The 21,946-nt window shown below is 52.8% G+C and overlaps 1 protein-coding gene across 1 annotated transcript; it reads right to left on the bottom strand.

Annotated features, from left to right (window-relative positions):
* Positions 1-10,771: 10,771 nt before the first annotated feature.
* COX4I1 (cytochrome c oxidase subunit 4I1) lies at positions 10,772-21,837 on the bottom strand. The gene is made up of 5 exons (XM_078617574.1): positions 21,704-21,837; positions 17,431-17,503; positions 15,434-15,601; positions 12,216-12,347; positions 10,772-11,264 (listed from the first exon to the last, which is right to left on the bottom strand). Exons 2-5 carry the CDS (start codon positions 17,501-17,503, stop codon positions 11,128-11,130), a joined length of 510 nt encoding a protein of 169 aa, XP_078473700.1. The 5' UTR covers positions 21,704-21,837; the 3' UTR covers positions 10,772-11,127.
* Between the last annotated feature and the right edge of the window lie 109 nt (positions 21,838-21,946).

The raw sequence follows: 21,946 nt of genomic DNA, 5'->3' as shown, positions 1-21,946 counted from the left end.
CGTCCCGTATTATGTCGCGACGGTGGACGACGTTGCTGACGCCTCCACCACCACCACCACTAAGGCCTCGCCGGGGACTTTAACGGCGGCCAGTAACGATGAACCAGCAGGGAGCACGGGGGGGGGGGGGGGCGTACTCGTGTCGGTGCGACTCTCAAAATTATTTTGCCTGTGCGTGTGGGCGCCACGTTTCCTCGCTCGTCCCTGCGAGGTGCACGGTGCCCTCTTTTTTTTTTTTGTTCTAAATGGGCCGGAGTGGGCTGTGCATTTTTAAGATGTGTAAAAAGTAAAAAAAAACAAAACAAAAAAATAACTAAAATCAAAATCACTCTCCTTGGTTGCGCGCCCACGGGATTCCACGTGGGGTGGCGGGTGTGTGGGGGGAATATATAATGGGTCGAGATCGTTTGCAGTTTCTAATGCATGATGGAAGTTATTCCGTGCAATGCCCTTGCTTTGGACTGTACCGGCGTTGCAAGTGCAGCCCGCGTGACGCAAAGCAAGCGCCGTGCCACACGTCGCCGAGGCGCGCGGGTCGATGAAAAACGCAGCTTCGCCCGGAGTAGAGGGTTAACAAACGAGCGAAGCACTCTGAAGCTCGCCGTCGCTCGTGTCCTACGAGACGAAAGAAACCTTTAAAAAAAAAAGTGCACGCTAGGGGGCGCGCCAAGTTCGGCAACCGCGACCCCTTGTCAGACGGAACGGGGATCACGTGATCGTTCACGAGCCGCGGCTGTTGGATTGTTATCGCAGAGAGGCAGCTAACAAAAAAAAGATATATATTTAATGCGGTAAATGTGCAACCGTCTTCCCCGGAGCCAGTGGTGGAAATTCCACATTCCCATGGCCGGGGCGGGGGGGAGGGATTGGAGAGTTGCTGTAGGAGGCGGCCAACTTTCGCGACTTCCCCACATTTGAGCACTGTAGTCGCTGGGGCGTGCGATGGTGATGGTGTGCCGAGTCTGCCCCCTCGGCCGGGATTTCAATATCGCGACGTTGACCGATTTGTTAGTCTTAGCGATGCCATGCTGAAATGAGGCGATGCATTATTTATTGTCGTGCTGTCGTTTCGCCTAAATTCCTGTTTGGAATACTTTTTGTCTGAGCAGAAAACTACACGTTACGAATGTCCAGGTGGCAAAATATAATCGTTCAAACGAAAAAAAGAAAAACATGTTTACCAACGCAAACAACGACCTATGAAAACATTAGTGTACAAAATAGTTACTTTGTACAAAAAAATGTTATTTAACATCGCGGCAGCTATAAAACACGTAACTCTAAACAAAATGTCTCCATATGCTATGCAGTATATAACGTGTATTTATCGTGGACGGAGGGGAACGAACGACAAGTGTGTGAAACAAAAAAATATGAATCCAAACGAGAAGGGGGGCAACATTACTGCATCGGAGTGACATGGATACGTTGCGCATAGTTGCGTTGTTTTGCTGGTAAAGTAAGGGACCGCTGGAGAGAGATTATTCGCGAACGCGCGTGCCATCACGCAAATCTTTAACTCTGCGCCAGGAAAATAAAACCGCCCCCCTCCCGGCTCTCTCCGGAGCACCCACTGCGGGTGGCGATGGCGGAGGAGGAGGAGGGGGGGGGTCTCTGTTGGCTACGTACGGTGCGAGAGAAGTTCTACGTAGCGCACGGGCGGACACCGCGAGTGCACTGCGGCGACGCGTCCTCCACCGAGATCTCGCGAAGATTTTAATAATTCGTTGACATTCCCTTTCCCATATTCGTAGGTAAAGTAAGGGGGACCGCTGGCTTTACCGGAAAAAACCTAAGAATATGAATCCTTGCAGTCACGAAAGCTTCAAATCTAGAATTCCCTTCCCCCCCCCCACCCCTTGAGCCAGACTCCGGATATCTTCTTGCGAAAGCCGACGGAGCACAACGGTTTGGGATTCCTGCTTCGGCGTGCCAAATAGCCAGCGGGGCGTGAGGGTGGGAGGAGGGCCCCGAAAACCACCCCACGGTTACCGTGAGGGCCCCGCTGACCCGGCGTGCTCTCGAATGTTCCGGAGGGGACAAAGGGGATCTTCGGAGAGTGGCTCGCATCCTGGCGCCGGGGCTCATCTTTTTTGAAAGCGCTCTCTTTCCCTCCGGCTCTCCCTTTCGCGCTCTCCGTTGCGTCGTGCTCTCGGGGTTTAAGCGAGCGTTTATACTGTAACGGGTCTCCGGCCGGCTAAACTTAAAGCCCGCTTCTGATTATTTTCTCGCGTAACCGTGACAACAACAACAACAACGATGACGATGACAACACAAGAAGGCTCAGGCTCGCACTCCCAGGCCATTAAGAAGCGTTTGGGCAGTCGCTGTGACCGGGCGTCCTCGCGCTCGGCGGTGTTTTTAAAATTCGACGTTCAAGCGAGCAACGGGACCCTCGCTTGTCCAGCAGCCCGAGGCCGCCAATCGGAAATTCCACGTTCCCACAAGACCGATCGCTCCTGACCTCCCGCCTAGAGTAGGCAGTACGTTTACCCGCTGCCGCAGCAGTAGTGCTGCACTTAATTTATCTCCCCTGGAATTAAATGATGGACCAAAGTTAACTCGCGACCTTGCAACTGACGAGGGGTCAAGTGCCTCTGTGCTGTATACTTGTGCAACGTTTGCAGAATCGCTGCAAACTGTGCCCGATCCGTAACGAACACGGAGGCCCGAGTTCGTTGGCCGAATTACACGCTGAGAATCGTCAGAATCTTTGTTTGTCCCGGAGGAATCCGATGAGCTCCGAAGCTCTTCGTGTATTTTTTTTTCAGGTGTCCAGTAAGTGGCCGGGCCCGCTTGGCAGTTTCGCCAAAATGCCGCCAAACGTCACGATCGCGGCAGCTCCTTTGGGACATCCTCGGCCCGAAAATAGCCGGGCGAGCGGCAACCGAAAAACGCCGCGTGACGGGAGGACGAGGAAATTGTTAATTATGTAAAAACTAAAACGATGTTACGGCTTTACTTGAACGAAGCATTGCTTGTCCCCCCCCCCCCTTTTGTCGTCACACGCGCGTGTAAGATTCCAAATATTTAAGTTATCTTTTTGTGTGGAGTTGTGTAATATTGTCTCGCTATCGTAAATGCTTTTGGGCTCGTTTTTGTACAGCGTGCGACACTTCAGTGCTGGTATTATGCATTCTGGTGGGGGGGGAGGTATTGTCCAAACAATATGCAAAGTGGCTTCTCAGGGACGCGGCTGAAGCTGTGCCTTTTTTTCTTTTTTTCGTATGGCGGCTGATTTAGATGCAGAGCAACAACCACGAATTCACAGTCACGTGGTCAAGCCAGATAACCGCGTCAGGAGTATAGTGGGAGTGTATCGCTGTGCCGAGACCTGTAGTCCGTCGGCCACGGCAGAAAATATTTCCGGGGTGCCACGGTGGCGAGATGTTAACTCCCTCGCCTGGTCTACAGGAGGTCGTGGGTGCATGTTCTCTCTCTCCCTGTGGTCACGTGGATTTTTCTCCGGCTCCTCCGGTTTTTTCCCCTCCACATTTATGAGCAAAATGTTTCGAGTAATTTGGCTGCTATCAATGTCCACTTGGTGATCAGCCACTTCGTTGAACTATCAATTGTGGCGAGGTCGTTTCTGAAAAGTAACTATCGAGCTTGGTGGGCCGTACCTGGTAAAAGAATGGCATGGTTTATTTAGCGATACCAGTTTCTGTATTATTGGCAATTAAAAAATGGCCTTTTGTGATGACGCACTTGTCCGATAAGGTCATTGCGTAGCTCGCTTTTACATCATGATTTACAGACGTTGGTACGACTCCAATTTTGCCACCTCCTGCGGGCCCATCCCCACCCACCCACCGGGCCTCGCTATCCCCGTGGGTGTTTTGCCGTCTGCTATCTGTAACATTTACGCCGCCGCCGACGCCGCCGCTCACACGGCGTGTGCGGACAGGGAGGTGCTGGCAGCTCGCCCTTGGCTTGCCACCAGTCCAAGCCCAAAGCACGTGGCCTCCCCGCGAGTTTCACGTTTCGAGCCGTGGTCCGGCGCACGAGGTTTTAGCGGTCGTGTGCCCCGACCCCCGCCCCCCACCGATTCCTTTTGCGAAAAGGACGTGACTTTTAACATTTTAATATTTTGTCGCGTTTGTTGTGACCGCGTTGATTTCAAGCGTGGCAACCAGCATCCTTCCCTCGAGCCACTGGCAAGTTCTGTCCCCCGTGTTCATAGACCCCCACTATGAGTCCGACGCCTGTGTACCATTCATAGACCCCCACTATGAGTCCATCGCCTGTGTGCCGTTCATAGACCCCCACTATGAGTCTGTTGCCTGTGTACCGTTCATTGACCCCCACTAAGAGTCCGTCGCCTGTGTACCGTTCATTGACCCCCACTAAGAGTCCGTCGCCTGTGTACCGTTCATTGACCCCCACTACGAGTCCGTCGCCTGTGTACCGCTCATAGACCCCCACTATGAGTCCGTCGCCTGTGTACCGCTCATAGACCCCCACTATGAGTCCGTCGCCTGTGTACCGTTCATAGACCCCCACTATGAGTCTGTCGCCTGCAGTTAGAGGCAATGGGGGGGGATCTTCATATGTTCCTCTCATTTCTTAAATTAATGGCCACGTCGAAGTCGCATCTCTCCAAGGGACCTCGTTTCGGGAGGTTCCCCGCTACATTGGGACACGTTCGGCCAGTGCGTAATTCGACTTAAAATGTTTTACGTGCGTTGAGAGAAACCAAAGCTGTCGGAAAAGCCCCCCCCCCACCCCGGGACCGGGTCCCGCACGGATAGGTCACGCGAACCCCTGCGACCCGCCAACCTGGGTGGTACCAAATGGGCTGGTGTCAGGCAAGCTGCACCCTACCCGGCATGCCCGGTGGCTGGTTGACATTAGTGCAGGAAGATTTAAATAGAGTTGCTATGTTTAAAAAAAAATCTAAATCTTGCCAAGCCCTCGCGTCCTTCCGTTCTTTACGAATGTAACAACTCTGTAGCGTGTCTGTCCCACTCTCCCCCATGTGTGGATTTTTCCCCGGAACCTCCAGCTTTTCCCTCCGCATTGAGAATCAAGTTACGCGCTTAGAGCATTTGGGTGCCTTAAATGTCCACGTGACAATAGGCCACTTCGTTGAGCTGTCATTTGCGATAGCCAGGTCGCTTATGCAAAAAATATCTGTAATAACTCAATGGGGCCTTACCTGGTCAAATACAATTAAAAAAATATTTGAGTCTAGCAGTCCAGCACACGTGGGACCTAGCATGAGAGTGTGACCCCGTTGATTCGTCGCTGAACGCGCAGTTGCTGACCCGCGCCAGATGCCTGACCCACTGTCCGCTGCAGCCTGGACGGCCTCCCCGACACGACCTCCCCGACACGACTTCCCCCGAGACGACCTCCGCGACACGACTTCCCCCGAGACGACCTCCGCGACACGACCTCCCCGACACGACCTCCGCGACACGACCTCCCCGACACGACCTCCCCGACACGACCTCTGCCACACGACCTCCGCCACACGACCTCCGCCACACGACCTCCGCCACACGACCTCCTCCACACGACCTCCCCGAGACGACCTCCCCGACACGGCCTCCTCCACACGACCTCCTCCACACGACCTCCTCCACACGACCTCCCCGACACAACCTCCCCCACACGACCTCCGCCACACGACCTCCGCCACACGACCTCCTCCACACGACCTCCTCCACACGACCTCCTGCACACGACCTCCTCCACACGACCTCCTCCACACGACCTCCCCGACACGACCTCCCCCACACGACCTCCCCGACACGACCTCCCCCTGCCGCCTGGCACAGCAGCGGGGCAGGCAGCCTGTGTGCCCGCTACTGGCTACTGTGGTCTGAGATACAAATGGCGGCACCTGGGCAGTCTTGCCACCCCCCCCCCCCCCGCCAGTGTTGTTTCGATACGAGTTTGAAGCGTCGTTAATCGGAAGGGTGAAACAAAGAGCGATTAAAGTAACTTCAGGAGTCGATCGGCAGGTCGCATGCGGTGGGGTAAAGTGTGGGGTTACCCCCCACCTCCTTCGGAGACATCTCGCCAGCATGGTGTAGAGTGGGCTCTGAACATCTCCAAGAGCTCCCTGTGCGAAGAGAGACGTAGCCCGTGTGGTGAGCCTCGCGGTAAGGAAGGAGGAGCTTGTGAGTGGTGCAGGGTGACGGAAGCTGTGGTGCAGGGTGACGGAAGCTGTGGTGCAGGGTGACGGAAGCTGTGGTGCAGGGTGACGGGAGCTGTGGTGCAGGGTGACGGAAGCTGTGGTGCAGGGTGACGGAAGCTGTGGTGCAGGGTGACGGAAGCTGTGGTGCAGGGTGACGGGAGCTGTGGTGCAGGGTGACGGAAGCTGTGGTGCAGGGTGACGGAAGCTGTGGTGCAGGGTGACGGGAGCTGTGGTGCAGGGTGACGGAAGCTGTGGTGCAGGGTGACGGAAGCTGTGGTGCAGGGTGACGGAAGCTGTGGTGCAGGGTGACGGAAGCTGTGGTGCAGGGTGACGGGAGCTGTGGTGCAGGGTGACGGAAGCTGTGGTGCAGGGTGACGGAAGCTGTGGTGCAGGGTGACGGGAGCTGTGGTGCAGGGTGACGGGAGCTGTGGTGCAGGGTGACGGGAGCTGTGGTGCAGGGTGACGGGAGCTGTGGTGCAGGGTGACGGGAGCTGTGGTGCAGGGTGACGGGAGCTGTGGTGCTGGGTGACGGGAGCTGTGGTGCAGGGTGACGGGAGCTGTGGTGCAGGGTGACGGGAGCTGTGGTGCAGGGTGACGGGAGCTGTGGTGCAGGGTGACGGGAGCTGTGGTGCAGGGTGACGGGAGCTGTGGTGCAGGGTGACGGGAGCTGTGGTGCAGGGTGACGGGAGCTGTGGTGCAGGGTGACGGGAGCTGTGGTGCAGGGTGACGGGAGCTGTGGTGCAGGGTGACGGGAGCTGTGGTGCAGGGTGACGGGAGCTGTGGTGCAGGGTGACGGGAGCTGTGGTGCAGGGTGACAGGAGCTGTAGTGCACACAAGGACACAACACCTCCAATCAATTCTAGATTTGAAACTTTCGTGACTGCAAGGATTCATACTCTTAGGTTTTTTCGGTAAAGTCACGTAGGTAAAAAATAAAAATAAATAATAAACATAATAGAAAAAATAATATAAATAAAATACTAATTTCTCTTATATTAATTATTTTTTCTATTATTTTTATTTTTTTATTTTTTACCTACGTGACTTTACCGAAAAAACCTAAGAGTACCTACAATCAACTTCACGCGAACTCTGCATTCCCATCGCGTTCGGCTCTCGGTGATCGTGGGCGGGCCATGTAAAGTCGTCGTTGTGCTCTTCGTTCTTGTTATTATTCTTGTCGGTTAACGACCACGATGTCAATTGTAACTAACGTCGGTATTGCTGGCAGCTAAAGTGCATGTAAACACTTTACTTTGTGTTCTTTCACCCTCTGTGGCAGGTTGTTATATTTGTTGTGCTAGTAACGTCTTCGTCTTGGGATGTGATCAAGGCAACGGGCCGCGTGGGAAGGGGTTCTTTTCTTCTGCGTGTGGGAAAATATTGTGGTCCCAAAGTGAGATATCCGCCACCAGTGTCTCGATATCGCGGTGGCTCAGAGATGTTAACTCCCTCGCCTGGTGTGCAGGAGTGCGTGGGTTCGATCCCGACCCTGACGACCTGCTGTATATTTGGAGTTTGCGTCCCCCTCCCCGTGGTCGCATGGATTTTTCGCCGGTTATTCCCTCCACATTTAGAATCAACGTCACGCGTTTTTAAGAGTTCTTTGGCTGCGATGCATTGCCACGTGCTGAGCCACTTCGTTGACCTATCATTTGTGGACAGGTCGCTTCGGGGAGAGAAAAAATATCTAGCTATCTAGCTTAGTTGGGGGCCTTACCTGCTAAAATAAAAAAATAGTTTTATTCCAAATAATAATTCCTGCAGTTACGAAAGCTCCAAATCAAGTTTTTCATATCTGTGGGTCTGGCAATGGCGTTTGGATTGAGCTCCACGTATTAGCGCGGATAAGACGCGCACGCACTCCTGTCCCTTGGGTGTAAAAGCAAAAAGTTTTGCCTGGAGGGAGCTGTGTGTGTGTGCGCGTTATGTTCCGTGCCTGCTCTACTCAAAGGGAGGGGGGGAGGGGGGGTTATACAAATATGATGGTGGCCCCTAAAGCTGAGCTTGTGGTCAGGAGTTTGTGAGCAATTCCAGCCGTCTCGAGTCGTGGGAACAGAACGCGGGTTTCGTGACGTTTCGACTCGTCAAATAAAAAGACGTGAGCGGCCTCATGCCAGGCCACGTCAGCCCCACCTCTCCCTCCTGCAGCACCTCCAATTGGCTCCGTACGGTGCGAAAGAAGTTCTCACACACGTACCAGGTGTGTTTGTGTGTGTGTGAAAGAAGTTCTCACCCACAATCTTCCCCGCGTACGAAATTGTCTCTATTTAACGATGCTATCACCAGCGCACACTGTTTGATTATATTGTTTTTTTCTTCCTATTTCGCTTCCTTCCCTCCCACTGTTTGGAACTGACAACAGTAGGTATATATTTAATGATTTGTTAATTTATGAAATCGTATACATTAGGTATGATCACAATAATAAGTGCATTACTGCTCTATTTTAAAATGTACCGTCATGTTAAGGTTCACGTGATAACGAGCATTTGCATCTGCGTGTGTATAAGCAGTTCTTGTAAGGCTTTCACATTTTTTTTAGCATATGCAAATTGACAATACTGTATCTCATGTGATAAAACACCTCCGCCTGTATTTACACTGTTCATACAAACCAGTTGTACAGTTGTCTTGCTGTAAGATTGTACTATCCTGTGTGACTACAGTAAACAAAAAAAAAGTTCGTGCTGCGTTTGTCATTTTTTTTTTTACATGAAATTCTCACTTCCATCGCTGTACTGCTACGCACCAGAGGACGCAAACGGGTTTTGATTACTTACCCGTACCCGGCCGCACCAGGGTCGCAAACGGGTACCCGTACCCGGCCGGGTACGGGTAGCCGGGTTATCGGGTAGGGTACGGGTATCGGGTACCCGGTTGCGACCTCTGCTACGCACCTTTCACACTGAAGAGTCGGGCGCCCAGTGGTGGCTACCTGCAGTGGTGCAGGAAGCAGCCAGGACGTGGTGGATCACACACACACATACACGTTGTGAAACTTCCTTCAACCCGTGGAAGACGATTGGAAAGAGCCGTAGCCTGGCTTGCTCGAATGCGGTACGGCAAAAAGTGTGGACTCCCACCTAATATATATATTTTTAAAAACTTTCTTTTACCAAGTGAACCCCAACTGAGATACGTAGCTGTTTTTTTCAGAAGCGACCTGGCTATTACAAATCATAGCTCAACGAAGTGGCTTGTAGCTTGGAAATGTTTCGCAGCCACAAATACTCTAAACGCACCTTGATTCTAAATGTGGAGGGGAAAAACCGGAGGATCCCAAGAAAAATCCACACAACCACCGGGAGAGAGACACACCGACTCTAAATATACAGCAGCAGGCATCTGCGTCGGGATCGAACCCACGACCTCCTGCATACCAGGTGAGGGAATTAACATCCCCTATCCACCGTGATGATGATTGACACGCAAACTCCAAATATACAGCAGCAGGCGTCAGGGTCGGGATCGAACCCACGACCTCCTGTATACCAGGCGAGGTAGTTAACATCTCACCACCTGTTGTCTGTACAGACGAGTGCTGCCCGCTCACGTGCATGGGTTCTCTCCGGGTTGCGACCAACCAAAGGCCCTTTGGATCTTTGCTCATTGGGTGTGCATCTCGAGTCTTGCGTTCCTCCCAACTCAAGCAGATTAGTCAAACCCCGTAATAAGCGGGTGGCTTCTGCAACCACAACCGTTCAACGGAGATTCGCGGTGAAATTGGAAAGCCGACTGAACAATAAGGTTATAACCGCGTTCATAACTACGACAATGTAAGCTTTTAGGAGTTAAGTGATAACCGGACGAAATGTAATTTATACGCAAGAACACCGTGGTACTACTTTAATTGTACCACAAATCAGGCTTGCCCAAGTCGTCGCGACGCCAAACTTTCTTTCGGACATTAAACGGAAGTGCCCACTTGTCACGAATTGACGGCCGTCACCGTGACTTTCGTGCCAAGGATGAATTGGCTTTTCTTTGGACGTCTCCAAAAATGCAAAGTCACCACCGCAATGAAAAATAATCGGTGTTTACCCCCTTCTGTCAACCACACGTGCTTGTGGTTGACATGCAAACTAACACGTTCTGATAAATGCATTATCCTTGAGAGACACGAGACGGCCTTCTTTATGGCCTAGTCTCACCAGTGTGACCTACAAGGCGAGTAGTAACAAAGACAATGCACGTAACCAGAGCATTTATAGCTCGAGTCGAGCACACGATTCCTTGCTCAAGGTATCTATTTGGTTTGAACACGTTAGCAACTGTTTGATGGCCAGAAAGGGTAAAACCTATTATTTTTCAAACTATGATACTGGCAAAGAAAGGTCTCGATGTATCACCACCGCCATTTTTGTTTCGTTTCAATGTCGTAAAAATCGGTTAATCGAGATCAACTTACCCCCACACTGTGTACAAGGGGAAACCCTCTCCCATATCAGTGGACTGAAAGAAGGGCTGTACAACAATCGCGCACACACAAAAAACACACATACACACGCAATCTAAGCCCATGAAAACGCCGCGCAGGGAAACACGAAGGAGACGCTTGGCCAGGAACCCCCCCACGCTACGCGCTTGCACTCAAGCAAGGAAACGGTCAACGAGAGGACTTCATTCATTGTAAGGGCTATGCTTTATTCACAAATTCTTCATTTAGATATTACATCTGTTAACGGTTCCCGATCTGAAGAGTGGGCAGAAGCGGACTTGGCCCCTATGGTCGTGTACCAATCATGAAGGGACGCACGCGAGGAGGGGAGGGGGGGAGGGCCTGGAGAAGCCCAAAGAAGAAGCTCAGAGAAGAAGCTCAGAGAAGCCCATCATCTCTCCGGCATGACGCAGGCCACGTCCGCTTTTAGCAGTGGGTGTGACAGATGGGATACCCGTACACGCACGCACACTCGCACGCACGCCGAGTTTGGCGAGCGGGTGGTGTTGGTGGTGGTGGTGTTGGCGACGCCGTCGACAATTCACTTCTTCCACTCGTTCTTCTCGTAGTCCCACTGGGAGGAGAAGCCCTCCACGGGGTTGACGCGCATGTCCAGCATCCTCTTGGTCTGCATCGCAACCCACTCCTCGGACAGCGTGTGCGGCACCGGCCCGAACACTGCGGGAGGGGGAAGACACATCGCAACGCACGTTTAACGTACCACAGCCGTCGTAACATCTCTATGTATGTAGAACTTATTTCGCATCCAACTAAAATCAGGTGTCGGCACAGACGAGCAGTGCCGAGGCTGCGCCGAGACACCTCGCCACGGGGTGCGCCGGGTTTGTTTGCCCGCCGCAGAAGCAGAGTCGTGCCGCCGGCACGGAGTAATTGTCCAAAATAATGTGTTTTTTTGGGTGAGATCGAGTAAATATGTGTCGTTAAACCCGCCACCACCCAACACAGCCAATTATTAAGGTATGTCAAGTAAACAAAACGTGGCCAATTCGTTACTTCAGCACACCGGTGTGTTGGAGAGTAAACCAACAGCATTTACAATTTGAGCACCACGTTTCCCTGGTAATTACAACCAGCTTCATCAGGCGATTTTGCCAGAATTATGAATAATATTTGGTCGCGAACGCCTTCGTGTTAAATTGACGTAGTAATTAGTCGAGGCGCATGCAGCCGACGCGGGGGTCGAGTCCCATAGCAGAAGACGCGGTGTCGTCCTCGGTTTACCAACCAACGTCAAACGCGATGGACGCATATTTAGCCCTGCCTTTGATCTGGCCCCAAGCCAGAGTCGCGTGTCTCGTGAGGCCAGCATATTCCGGTTTGGTTCGGGCTCTGCTCGAATGTGCCAGTCGAATAGGGGGGTGGGGGTGTGTACAAGTGACTTTCAGAACAGATTAATTGTCCGAGGGCCCAGAACAGATTTATCACTTTGTCACATCTGAGGTTTGTTCCGGTTGATCCGGTTCAGTCTTCCCAGTGCTGGGCAGGACTCGAGCGCGGCCCCCGAGTGAGTGTGCGTACGTGCGAGCGCGTGAGCGTGCGTGCGAGCACGTGAGCGTACGTGTGGGGGTGCGTGGGGGTGCGTGGGGGTGCCAGGGGGGGGGCCCTCACCGTAGTGGCGCTGCCAGATGATGAGCAGTCCCGTGAATCCGAAGAAGAAGAACACCGCTCCAAGCACAGTCTTCCACTCGTGCGAGGGCTGATCCATCTCCGCGTACGTCTTGTTGAACATGATGCGGTACACTGCATGCCGGGGGAGGGAGAGGTGGGGGGGGGGAAACAACGTGGAGCTGCTTAAAGACGGGAGCAGTCTGTAGCATATCAGTCGCACTGCTGTGTTGCGTGCAACCAAATCGCTTAACGCAAAGACCTGCGGCAACTTGTCGGTGCCTGTGGTGGTCGCCCACCCATGGCTAAAAAGCCTGCTTGGCCCAACAATGCGTCATTTTGACAGAGTCATTCGCGCGAGTAGTATCTCGTGACCAATATCATCCATAGTAGAGTTTTTTTTGGGATATATCGCATAAATATAAATGTGTCGTTAAAGCCGCCACCACCCGACACAGCCAACTGGCAATAGATACCCATTTTAATTCATATGCATTCATTAATCCCCCCACTTCGCAGGTGAAGGGCTCACAAGTGACTTCATCACAGCCATCCCTCAATTTAAGGAACGAAACAGGAGGATTTCACCACAAATCTGGCTGTCGCCTGATGAAGCTGGTTGTAATTATTGGTGAAAAGTCGTACTCAGATTGGACATATTGTGGATTTGGTCTCCAACACACCGGTGTGCTGTACTAGTAATGAATTGGCCATGTTTTGGTTACGTGACAAACCTTACTAATTGGCTGTGTCGGGTGGTGGCGGGTTTAACGACATTTATATTTACGCAATCTAACTAAAAAAAAATTCAACATCATGGGAGTATCTCAAAACTCGAACAATTTGCAAATCTTCGAGCGGAGGCGCAGGAGGACAAGGGCATCGACAGCACCGGTGCCAACAATCGCCGTCATTTTACAATAAGGGGGCCACAATTTACCATGAATAATCCCGATTTATGAACGTAATATAACCGTGTAACATTGCTTAGCTTCCGAGACCTAACGAGATCGGAGGGGGGACACATTCCGGGAGATTTGGTCACATGGGTGACACAATGTGCATACACGTTGGCGAGGTGTTGAGTAGGCCTCAAGGTAAGGTCGGACTCGTGCACGATGCTTTCCACAAATGAACCACAATACCTCGCCGATCTCGTCAAGGGGAGCATAAACCACCACCACGCAAACTCCGGTCATCCTCGCAGCAGAGGCTTTTGGCTAACCCTCGAACAAAGACGGTCACCGCATCGCGCGCTCTCGGATGCGCTTCTGCGGCCGTCTGGAACGCTCTTCCTTCCGATTTTGGGAAGTCACTGGAGCCATGCACTTTTAATTCTAGATGGAAAACTAATTTTCTGAAGAACTGCTTTTAGTGTTTAGCTTGTCGTCCCTTTCCCTGCCCCTCCGATTAGCATGAATGGCTATGTACGGTGTGAAAGAAGTTCAATATATATACACACAAGTAACTATTATTGTTAGCAGGATAGGTTCCTGTGGCACTACATAAAGCAAGAGGAGCGAAGGTTTAATCAATTAATAAAGGTGGCCTTTTAGCCCTGTGCATATGGGCGACACATCTCCGTGCATGTGTATGCCAATTTGCGTAGGTGGCAGTAGCACATTTGTGTCTTCATAATTGAGCAGAGTATTCCCACGTGTGTAATGATGCATTGCCACGTAAGCAGTGTGTGCGCCCCCTTGTGGATATATTAGGCCCCTTATCCGGACGAGAAGAAAAAGGTGGCACAAAGAAGAAGACAACCCGATGATGCGGGCAGAGATGAGAAGGAACCAGGCACTCTTTGGACACACGTGTAGTAGGATGGACAACAACAGGAACATTTAAAAGGTGTGGTGTTGTTCGGAAAAAAATGGAAGAGGGCGGAAAGAGAGGAAGACCTAACGGAGTTAATGGCTTGACGATGACGGCGACATGAGAGATTGGTTCCAGACAAGATGTGGCCACTACTTGAGCCATAGCGGCACAAGGCAGAGGAAAGTGGAAACAAATTACGAAATGTGAAGCAGACACCTCCCTATGGGCTATTGGTCCATAGATCGTGATGATGATCTGGACTAACCCCCCCCAAAGCATGGTAGAAACTTGATTTTCCCTCACCAACGATTTAGTACGATTGGCTATGTACAATGCGAAAGAGGTCCAACATACATGGGCGGTTCTAGGCTAGTTGAATTCTGCTCCGCATGAGCAGTGCCCTGAGGAGCGTTTGGGCTCCGTGCAGCGATCCATTATTTATACTTTAGCTCTCGCGAAAAGCACGACAAAAAATAGCAGAGCGAGGGAAAGCGAAACAGTCAAGCTATCTTACAGGAAAGAAGTCTCTGCCTCTGTCCTTTAGCCATCACACTCTTATTTTAATATGCGTAACCATTAAGGCTAAGGTGGCTTAGCCCACGCCGCACCCGTCGCGGTGCAGAGGTAAACGTGAGGGATCGTGGGAAGAGGGTTGCAGCAATTAGGTGGCAGGGGCAGGCACTCAAAAACCACGAAGCAATCTCCCAAACGTTACGAATAAAGACCAACACTAAACTTTCATTTTACCAGGAAAGGCCCACCAAGCTGTATAGCTCTTTGAGAAGTAACCTGGCCACAAATGATAGATCAACAAAGCGGCCTTATCACATGGAAATTCACAGCAGCCAAATACTCTAAACGCACGTTCATTCTAAAATGTGGAGGGAAAAACGGGAAGACCCGGAGAAAAATCCACGCGACCACAGGGAGAGGGAGACACCGCAAACTCCAAATATTCAACAGGCGTCAGGGTCTGGATCGAACCCACAACCTCCTGGATACCGGGTGAGCGAGTTAACATCTCGGCACCGTTAAAGGCTCTAAAAGGGGGATCCTTTAGCTTTGTGTGTGTATGTGCATGTGGAGTGGAAGTATCGCGATTAGCGGACTGCACTACGAACCCCGCTTACGGCTATTTCCCACTTACGGCGAACATCAGTGACGATAATCTGAACCGGTCCTGGGGCTCCCCTAGGTCGACTCAGCTTCAAATGAGTACCTGGTGCAGTGTGTAAACATCACCACTTGGGGAGACAAAGGCGGCCGGGCGTGGTGTGCTGGCCACCCACCCTCTGGTGTGCCGTGCCGGCCTTCATAGATGCTACTCGCAAACAAGCAACTGCCCCAACGGTCTGTTGAGGCTACACGGGGGATCTTTGTCTTTGGGTGCGTGCGCCACTCACGCGCCAGCTTCTCGGCTTGGCTGAGCGCCGTCCAGGGTCCCTTCTCCTTCTCCTTGAGCGCGAGCTGATGCGACGCGAGGTCGCGCACGTAGGGGATGTCGGGCAGCGGCACGTCCATGCGGTCCGTGTACTGGGGCAGGCTCCACTCCTCGGGCTTTGCAACCACCGCTGTACAAACCGTCAGCATCGTCAGCACCGTCAAAACCATTGACACCGTCAGCATCATCAGGAGCGTCGGCATCATCAGTACCATCGGCACCGTTAACACCATCAGCAGGATCCGCACCAACGGCACCATCGTCCCTACTCCGTGCTTTCACTTTGCACGAGTGTCAGCGCACGACACAATCGCAACGCCATTTCATCGTGCCGTTGACCGGATCGCCCAGGAGCAGGATTACGACTCGCAATTACTGCAAGTAGCAAAAGGTTTAGGTGTGCAAGTGCGACGGAGGTGTGCGACAACTGTACATGACTTAAAACTTATCTTAAAACCCTTCCTCCCTCTGCCCCACAGAGGGCATCACGACTCCCCTGGTGGGAAAGTGCTAATTTGGGAAACAATTAACAGCACTGAATAAGTGCAGCAGTTGGCGTCCCATGGATAGACTCGTCTCTGCCATGAAAATGTGGAATTTGTCACCGGCTGAGTTTGCCAAGGCGGTAAGCGTTGGCGAAAATCGCTCATTTGTAACAGCGAGACATGTTGTCTTGTGACCCGAAATTTACTGCGCAGACCGTAACTAAACGCGGGCACATGCACGCAAAAAACATTTCAAAGATGCCCAAACGATTATTCCTCAAGAGATGCTTTACAGTAATATAATCTCTACACAGGGTCAAAAATAAGCTTATGTGTAACTAGAAATATAAAACGACACGTGACATCACATGTACACACAAGCAAACAATCATTATTTATGCATTGCAAACCCTTAATATGTTTGCTATTTACAATGAAAAACGCAAGTGTCCAAAGGTTGAGGAAACAGTTGACTAGAATGGCACGCCAAATTGAGCTTTTACATTCAAAAATGAGTCGCGTTTTCAATTGCACCGATTCAGGTTTCAGGTGTTATTTTGTTAAATCGGGTAAGAAGTCCGGAGACCAGTATGAGTCTCATTTGCAAGAGTGACCCCCCCGGGGTTCACTCGTTATTTGAGCACACCTGGAAGGTCAGAAAGATTACCTTTAAAAAAAAAGAAACGATAAGACAATTGTCATGTCCTACACGTCGTGTTTTCAAGACGATAAAAAAATTCAACCGATTGTAGACGCCGCAGTAATGGAGACTGCACTGCGCAAAATGCAATGCCAAATGGAACACTGGATCCAGGCCAATGACGGACGGGAGTCACAGCCAAACCATAAGTTATTCTACACCTCCACCATTGAGAATCAACGGTAGGTGAAATGGACGGTCAAGGAAAACGAGACTTCTGTAAAAAAAAGTGTCGATTTTAGTTGTTCTTCCGATTGCAATATGCTCCATTGCTGTACTTTCCTTTGCTCCATTTGGTTTTCTCTCTACGGGTGCGTGTGAGCTACGCCCAGGTGCAGTGGGTGCGCTGTATGGTGCGTGTGTGTGAGCTGCACACAGGCGCAGTGGGTGTTTGTGTGTGCGCTGTATGGGTGCGTGTGTGAGCTGTACACAGGCGTAATATGGGTGTTTGTGTGTGCGCTGTATGGGTGCGTGTGCGAGCTGCACACAGGCGTAATGGGTGTCTGTGTGTGCGCTGTATGGGTGCGTGTGTGAGCTGTACACAGGCGTAATGGGTGTCTGTGTGTGCGCTGTATGGGTGTGTGTGTGAGCTGCACACAGGCGTAATGGGTGTCTGTGTGTGCGCTGTATGGGTGCGTGTGTGAGCTGTACACAGGCGTAATGGGTGTCTGTGTGTGCGCTGTATGGGTGCGTGTGTGTGCTGCACAGGGGTGCAATATGCTGTGGGTACTGTGGGGGGTACTGTGGGTGCCACTGCGCCCGTGTCACCCATACCGTGGCCGTGCCGCGCCGCCGTGGTGGCGAGCGCCCTCCGTCCCATCAAACTCAGCATACGTGTGGCCAGCATCTGCAAAGCACACGTTCACACACAAGACGTCCAATCCTTCATCGTCGTCATCACCGTCATCATCTACGACTTCACAATGTGCCTCACACGCAATCAATCCACACCAAGTGCTTGCCACAAATGAACCACAATACCTCGCTGATCTCATCAAGGAGCATAAACCATCATCACGCAAACTCCAGTCATCCCTCACAGCTGCGTGTATTGGCTGCCATTGAACAAAGATGGTCACCGTATCGCGCGCTTTCAGATTCGCTTCTGCAGCCGTCTGGAACGCTCTTCTTTCCAATATTAGGAGGCCACTGGAGCTATTCAGCAGACGACTGATAAAAGCCAGAATCGACCTAGGAGAGGCCGACGATCAGATCAGATATCAGGTCACTGATGTTAGCCGTGGCTGGGAATTGAACTCGGGTATCGGCAGGTGCGTAGCCCAGTGCGCCAACCACAACAACAACCGCCATTCGCCACCAAGTGGCGGTGACATCACCACAGCGCTTGTGGCAGGCTGTGCACTTTAAGGCCCCCCCGTTAAGTATCTAAGGCTCGCAGGCAGGTCACGGGACAGACCCAGGTGCCATGGGTTGACGGACTGAGATGACTGGCTCCACCTGTGCCCCCTAATGTGTCAACTAACCACAATGCCACTGCTTGCACACGACAGCACCCGGTCACGAAGTGGCGATGACGTCACCACAGCCTGCACTTTGAGATCCTGGTGTTGAGGGTAAACTACATAACACAGCATTGAAAGAAAGTGCTGATAGCAAGCACCCATCAATGTGCGTACGGCGCGTGGCTAGTAGCACGCCCGGCCGCCTTTGTCTCCCTAGGGGCGATGTTTACACACCACATCAGGTATTCATTTGAGGCCGAGTCGCCCTAGGGGAGGCCCAGGACCGGTTAAGCATATTCGTCACCGTTGTTGGGTGTGAGCGAGAATCGAACTTGGGTTTCCAGGTTCATAGCGCAGCGCGCTAACCGCTGCGCCACCACTCCCCACGATAATCTTAAACACACACAGTGCACGCACATATACACGCAAAGCATGAGGAAACTTGCCTCACCCACACACACAGAGCAGGTAGAGAGAGAGAGCGAACGAGCGAAGCCCGGCCCACACGTGGCTTAAACGCCATGAGCGCCCTGCAGGCAAGGCACGTACGCGCAGTAACAGCAGCAGTAGCAGCGAGCTCATCAAGGGCAGGCGCGGACAAGGGGACGCGGCGCGGACTTTGAAGGTCGCCGCTTGCCGGTCCGCACACTCCACCCCCCTCCCACCACCCCCCCTCAGGGCAGCCACGCTGGCACCGTCTCAAGCTACCGCCACTCGCCCCCGGGGAGGGGATCTCACTCATCCAGGTGGCCCTCCGCAAGTCAGGCACGGGCCACTGTGGCGGGAGGGCTACATCAGCAGCCGGGGTTTGACACGGTAGGTCATGGGTTTGCGCGATCTTCATGCAACAAACCTCCCCAGGTCGACCTTGCAAAAGATGTATTGTGGGTTGTTATCGTGAATTTATTTCAATCCTACACTGCGATCTTATGGCCCTGGCGGTTTGTCAAGAGCTTGGGCGATGGCGCTTGAAATAGCCGCTCACGGTCGCGAAAAAGAGCCACTGGATGAGCAGCCTGTGCGCTGGGTAGCCAACTTGTAGTGGACAGATGCAGTGGAAGATCCTGCAGTCGTAGACACGAGGTGGTGCTTCCCGAAGGAACTTGTCCACAGCGCGCAACGAGGATGACCTCAAAAGCCAGGATAGTCAAAAGGGGGACTGCGTCGAATGCGCGTGGCGAGCGAGAGAAACGAGCCCGAGAGACACATCAGCGAAGGTGAGGACACGGACACGGGCCGGTCCTTGAATGCAGCAGCGTCGTGGGTCCGATGCGCGCAAACGCCAAAAAAAGAGAGGCACGCGGTCCACGTGGGTCATGGACCAGCGGGAGTGGGCAACACGCAAATGCCGGAACCGCTTCGTGATGGTTATTTATCCAGGACCCCCCCTCCCTCCCGGCGTCTCGGATTCACCACGCAATGCATTGCGGGTCTTGAAATATTGATTATTGTTGTTACAGAATTCGAAGAAAAAAAACTGCCTTCTTGTTATTTTGGTAGCCACCAACCTCACCACCCCCGCGATTTTGACGGTGGTCCTTGAAGGACGTTGCATACCTGTCAAGCCCTTATCAGCGCCCTACCTCATTACAGACCAATTCAGACCTTATTGGTCACCCGTGCCCCTTATAAAACTCAACGTTCATCCTACAAAGTCCCATCACAAGGGAGACACACAAAATACAAAATAAAAATTGTGTTGCCCGTATTGAAACGCCTGTACTCCGTTTGGACCTGAAACGCAATTTCCCTTTACAAGAACACGGGGTATAAACCGTATGGTCTGTACATGTATTTAAGCAGTGTCGATTACAACCGTTGTAAAGCGACGTGGATGACCCAGATGATTTGATGAGACGAAGAAAAGGGCCACAACGGCCAGCAGCTACAGTTTACGGGACGAACGCGTTTCAATGGACAATGGCTTAAGCCAGATGGGTCAAGATTGTGAGTCTTGAATGACGTGTTAGATCAGAAATGGAGGGGCCGCCGAGATGGTTGGTTGTTGGTGGTGGTTGATGGTGGTGTTAGTGATGTTGGTGGTGTTGGTGATGTTGTTGGTGATGGTGGTGATAGTGGTGTTGGTGGTGATAGTGGTGTTGGTGATGATGGTGTTGGTGCTGGTGGTGAGTGGTGTTGGTGGTGGTGTTGGCGATAGTGGTGTTGGTGGTGCTGGTGGTGATGTTGGTGATGGTGGTAATGATGGTGGTGATGATGGTGGTGCGAGCAACAACGACGCCGCACCGTGGCGGTAAACGGGAGACGATCAGCGAGAGAGAGAGGAGGTGGTGGTGGGGGGAGTCCGTGAAGGTCGGGGAAGGGTCGACTTTGCCGGCAACTTCGTTGAATCGAAGAGCGGCGCGGAAGGACAGCGATGGCGCTAGCGGCGGCAGAGCTACAAACAAAGCGGCCGGACGAGACGTCCACAGGCGGCAGAGGTCGCCGCCATCGCCTCTCCCAACATGGCGCTTCCGTGTTCGCTGGCGACGGCGACGCGCGCAAGGTCACCCCGCACTGAAGTTGCCGCAAGGACCCCCACCACCACCAAGTCGCCACCGCCACCACCAACACCACCACCACCACCATCATCACCAACACCACCACCATCATCATCACCACCATCATCATCACCACCATCATCATCACCACCATCACCCCCATCATCACCGCCAACATCACCGCCAACATCACCACCATCACCATCGCCACCACCGGCACAATCACCGCCAACATCAACGCCAACACCACCACCATCATCACCACCATCATCACCACCAACATCACCGCCACCGCGGCGCCTCCACGGCTTCCCACCCCCCCCCATACTTTGCATCTCCACATCGCGTCTCGTGACTCGGACCCGCGAGCCGTCACTCCGCACAGCACCCCCACCACCCACCCACCCGGAGTCAAGCACGAGCACCCAACCACCATTCAAAAAATGAATGTAGCCGTCAAGCGCACCTTAGCAATAGACGTCGATTTTGAGTAAGCGGCAAGAGCCCCCCCCCCCCCCCGAGTCCACGTTGGCCCCCCACAAACACTCGAGCCCCCCCCCCTTCCTCTCACCTGCCCCCCCCTCCTCACTCTGCGGTCTGGCACCCCATCTCGCAGAAACGCAAGAGGTAAAAACAATCCCTCACCACACACACCGGGGGAGACCCCCACACACCCCCCTCTCCTAATCAACTATCAGCCTCAACACGATCCCAGCAACCCCCTAAACCTACAAACCAGGGGGGGCGTCCCCCCCCCCCCTAAAGATTCCCCCCCCCACCTTTCTCCTACTCCGCTGCCTTCTCCACGGCGGTCTCGCCCGCCCGCCACACGCCGCCGAGGCATCGGGAACGCGCGCGGCCCACGGGGCCCTGGACACCGCCTCCCTCCCGCCACTCCCGACCCGGGCCCGACCCGTTCCTCAACAGCCACAAAAAAAACCCCGTTGCCGTCCGATCCCCGCGGCCGGTGTTTGCCGAGGGACCCCGATCGCTTCTTCGTTATCTAGACGAGGAGGAGGTGGTGATGATTATCGATGATTGATGAAGGTGAGGATGATGATGATGAGAGAGGTCGTGGATCGGCACCTTTCTCGTCGTCGTCTTCCTCCTCCTCCTCGTGCTGCTCGCCGCGCCGACAAATGACCTCGACGGCGAAGTGGAGGAGGCGCGCGCGGCACCACGGGAAGTGCCGCACTTCCGGTCGGCAATTAACGCGTGGGCGGGTTTATTTTTTTCGATTTTTTAATTTTGACAGCGTCCATGCGAAAGACCCGCGCGTGCGAGGAGGACTCTTAAATTGCGAATTAGCTTTCTTTAATGCGATTAATT

The sequence above is a fragment of the Lampetra planeri genome, chromosome 54 (genome assembly GCF_965212315.1).
Source record: "Lampetra planeri chromosome 54, kcLamPlan1.2.h2, whole genome shotgun sequence".
NCBI lineage: Eukaryota > Metazoa > Chordata > Hyperoartia > Petromyzontiformes > Petromyzontidae > Lampetra > Lampetra planeri.
Note: the sequence above shows the minus strand (reverse complement) of the source record. Positions and strands in the feature narration are given on the sequence as shown.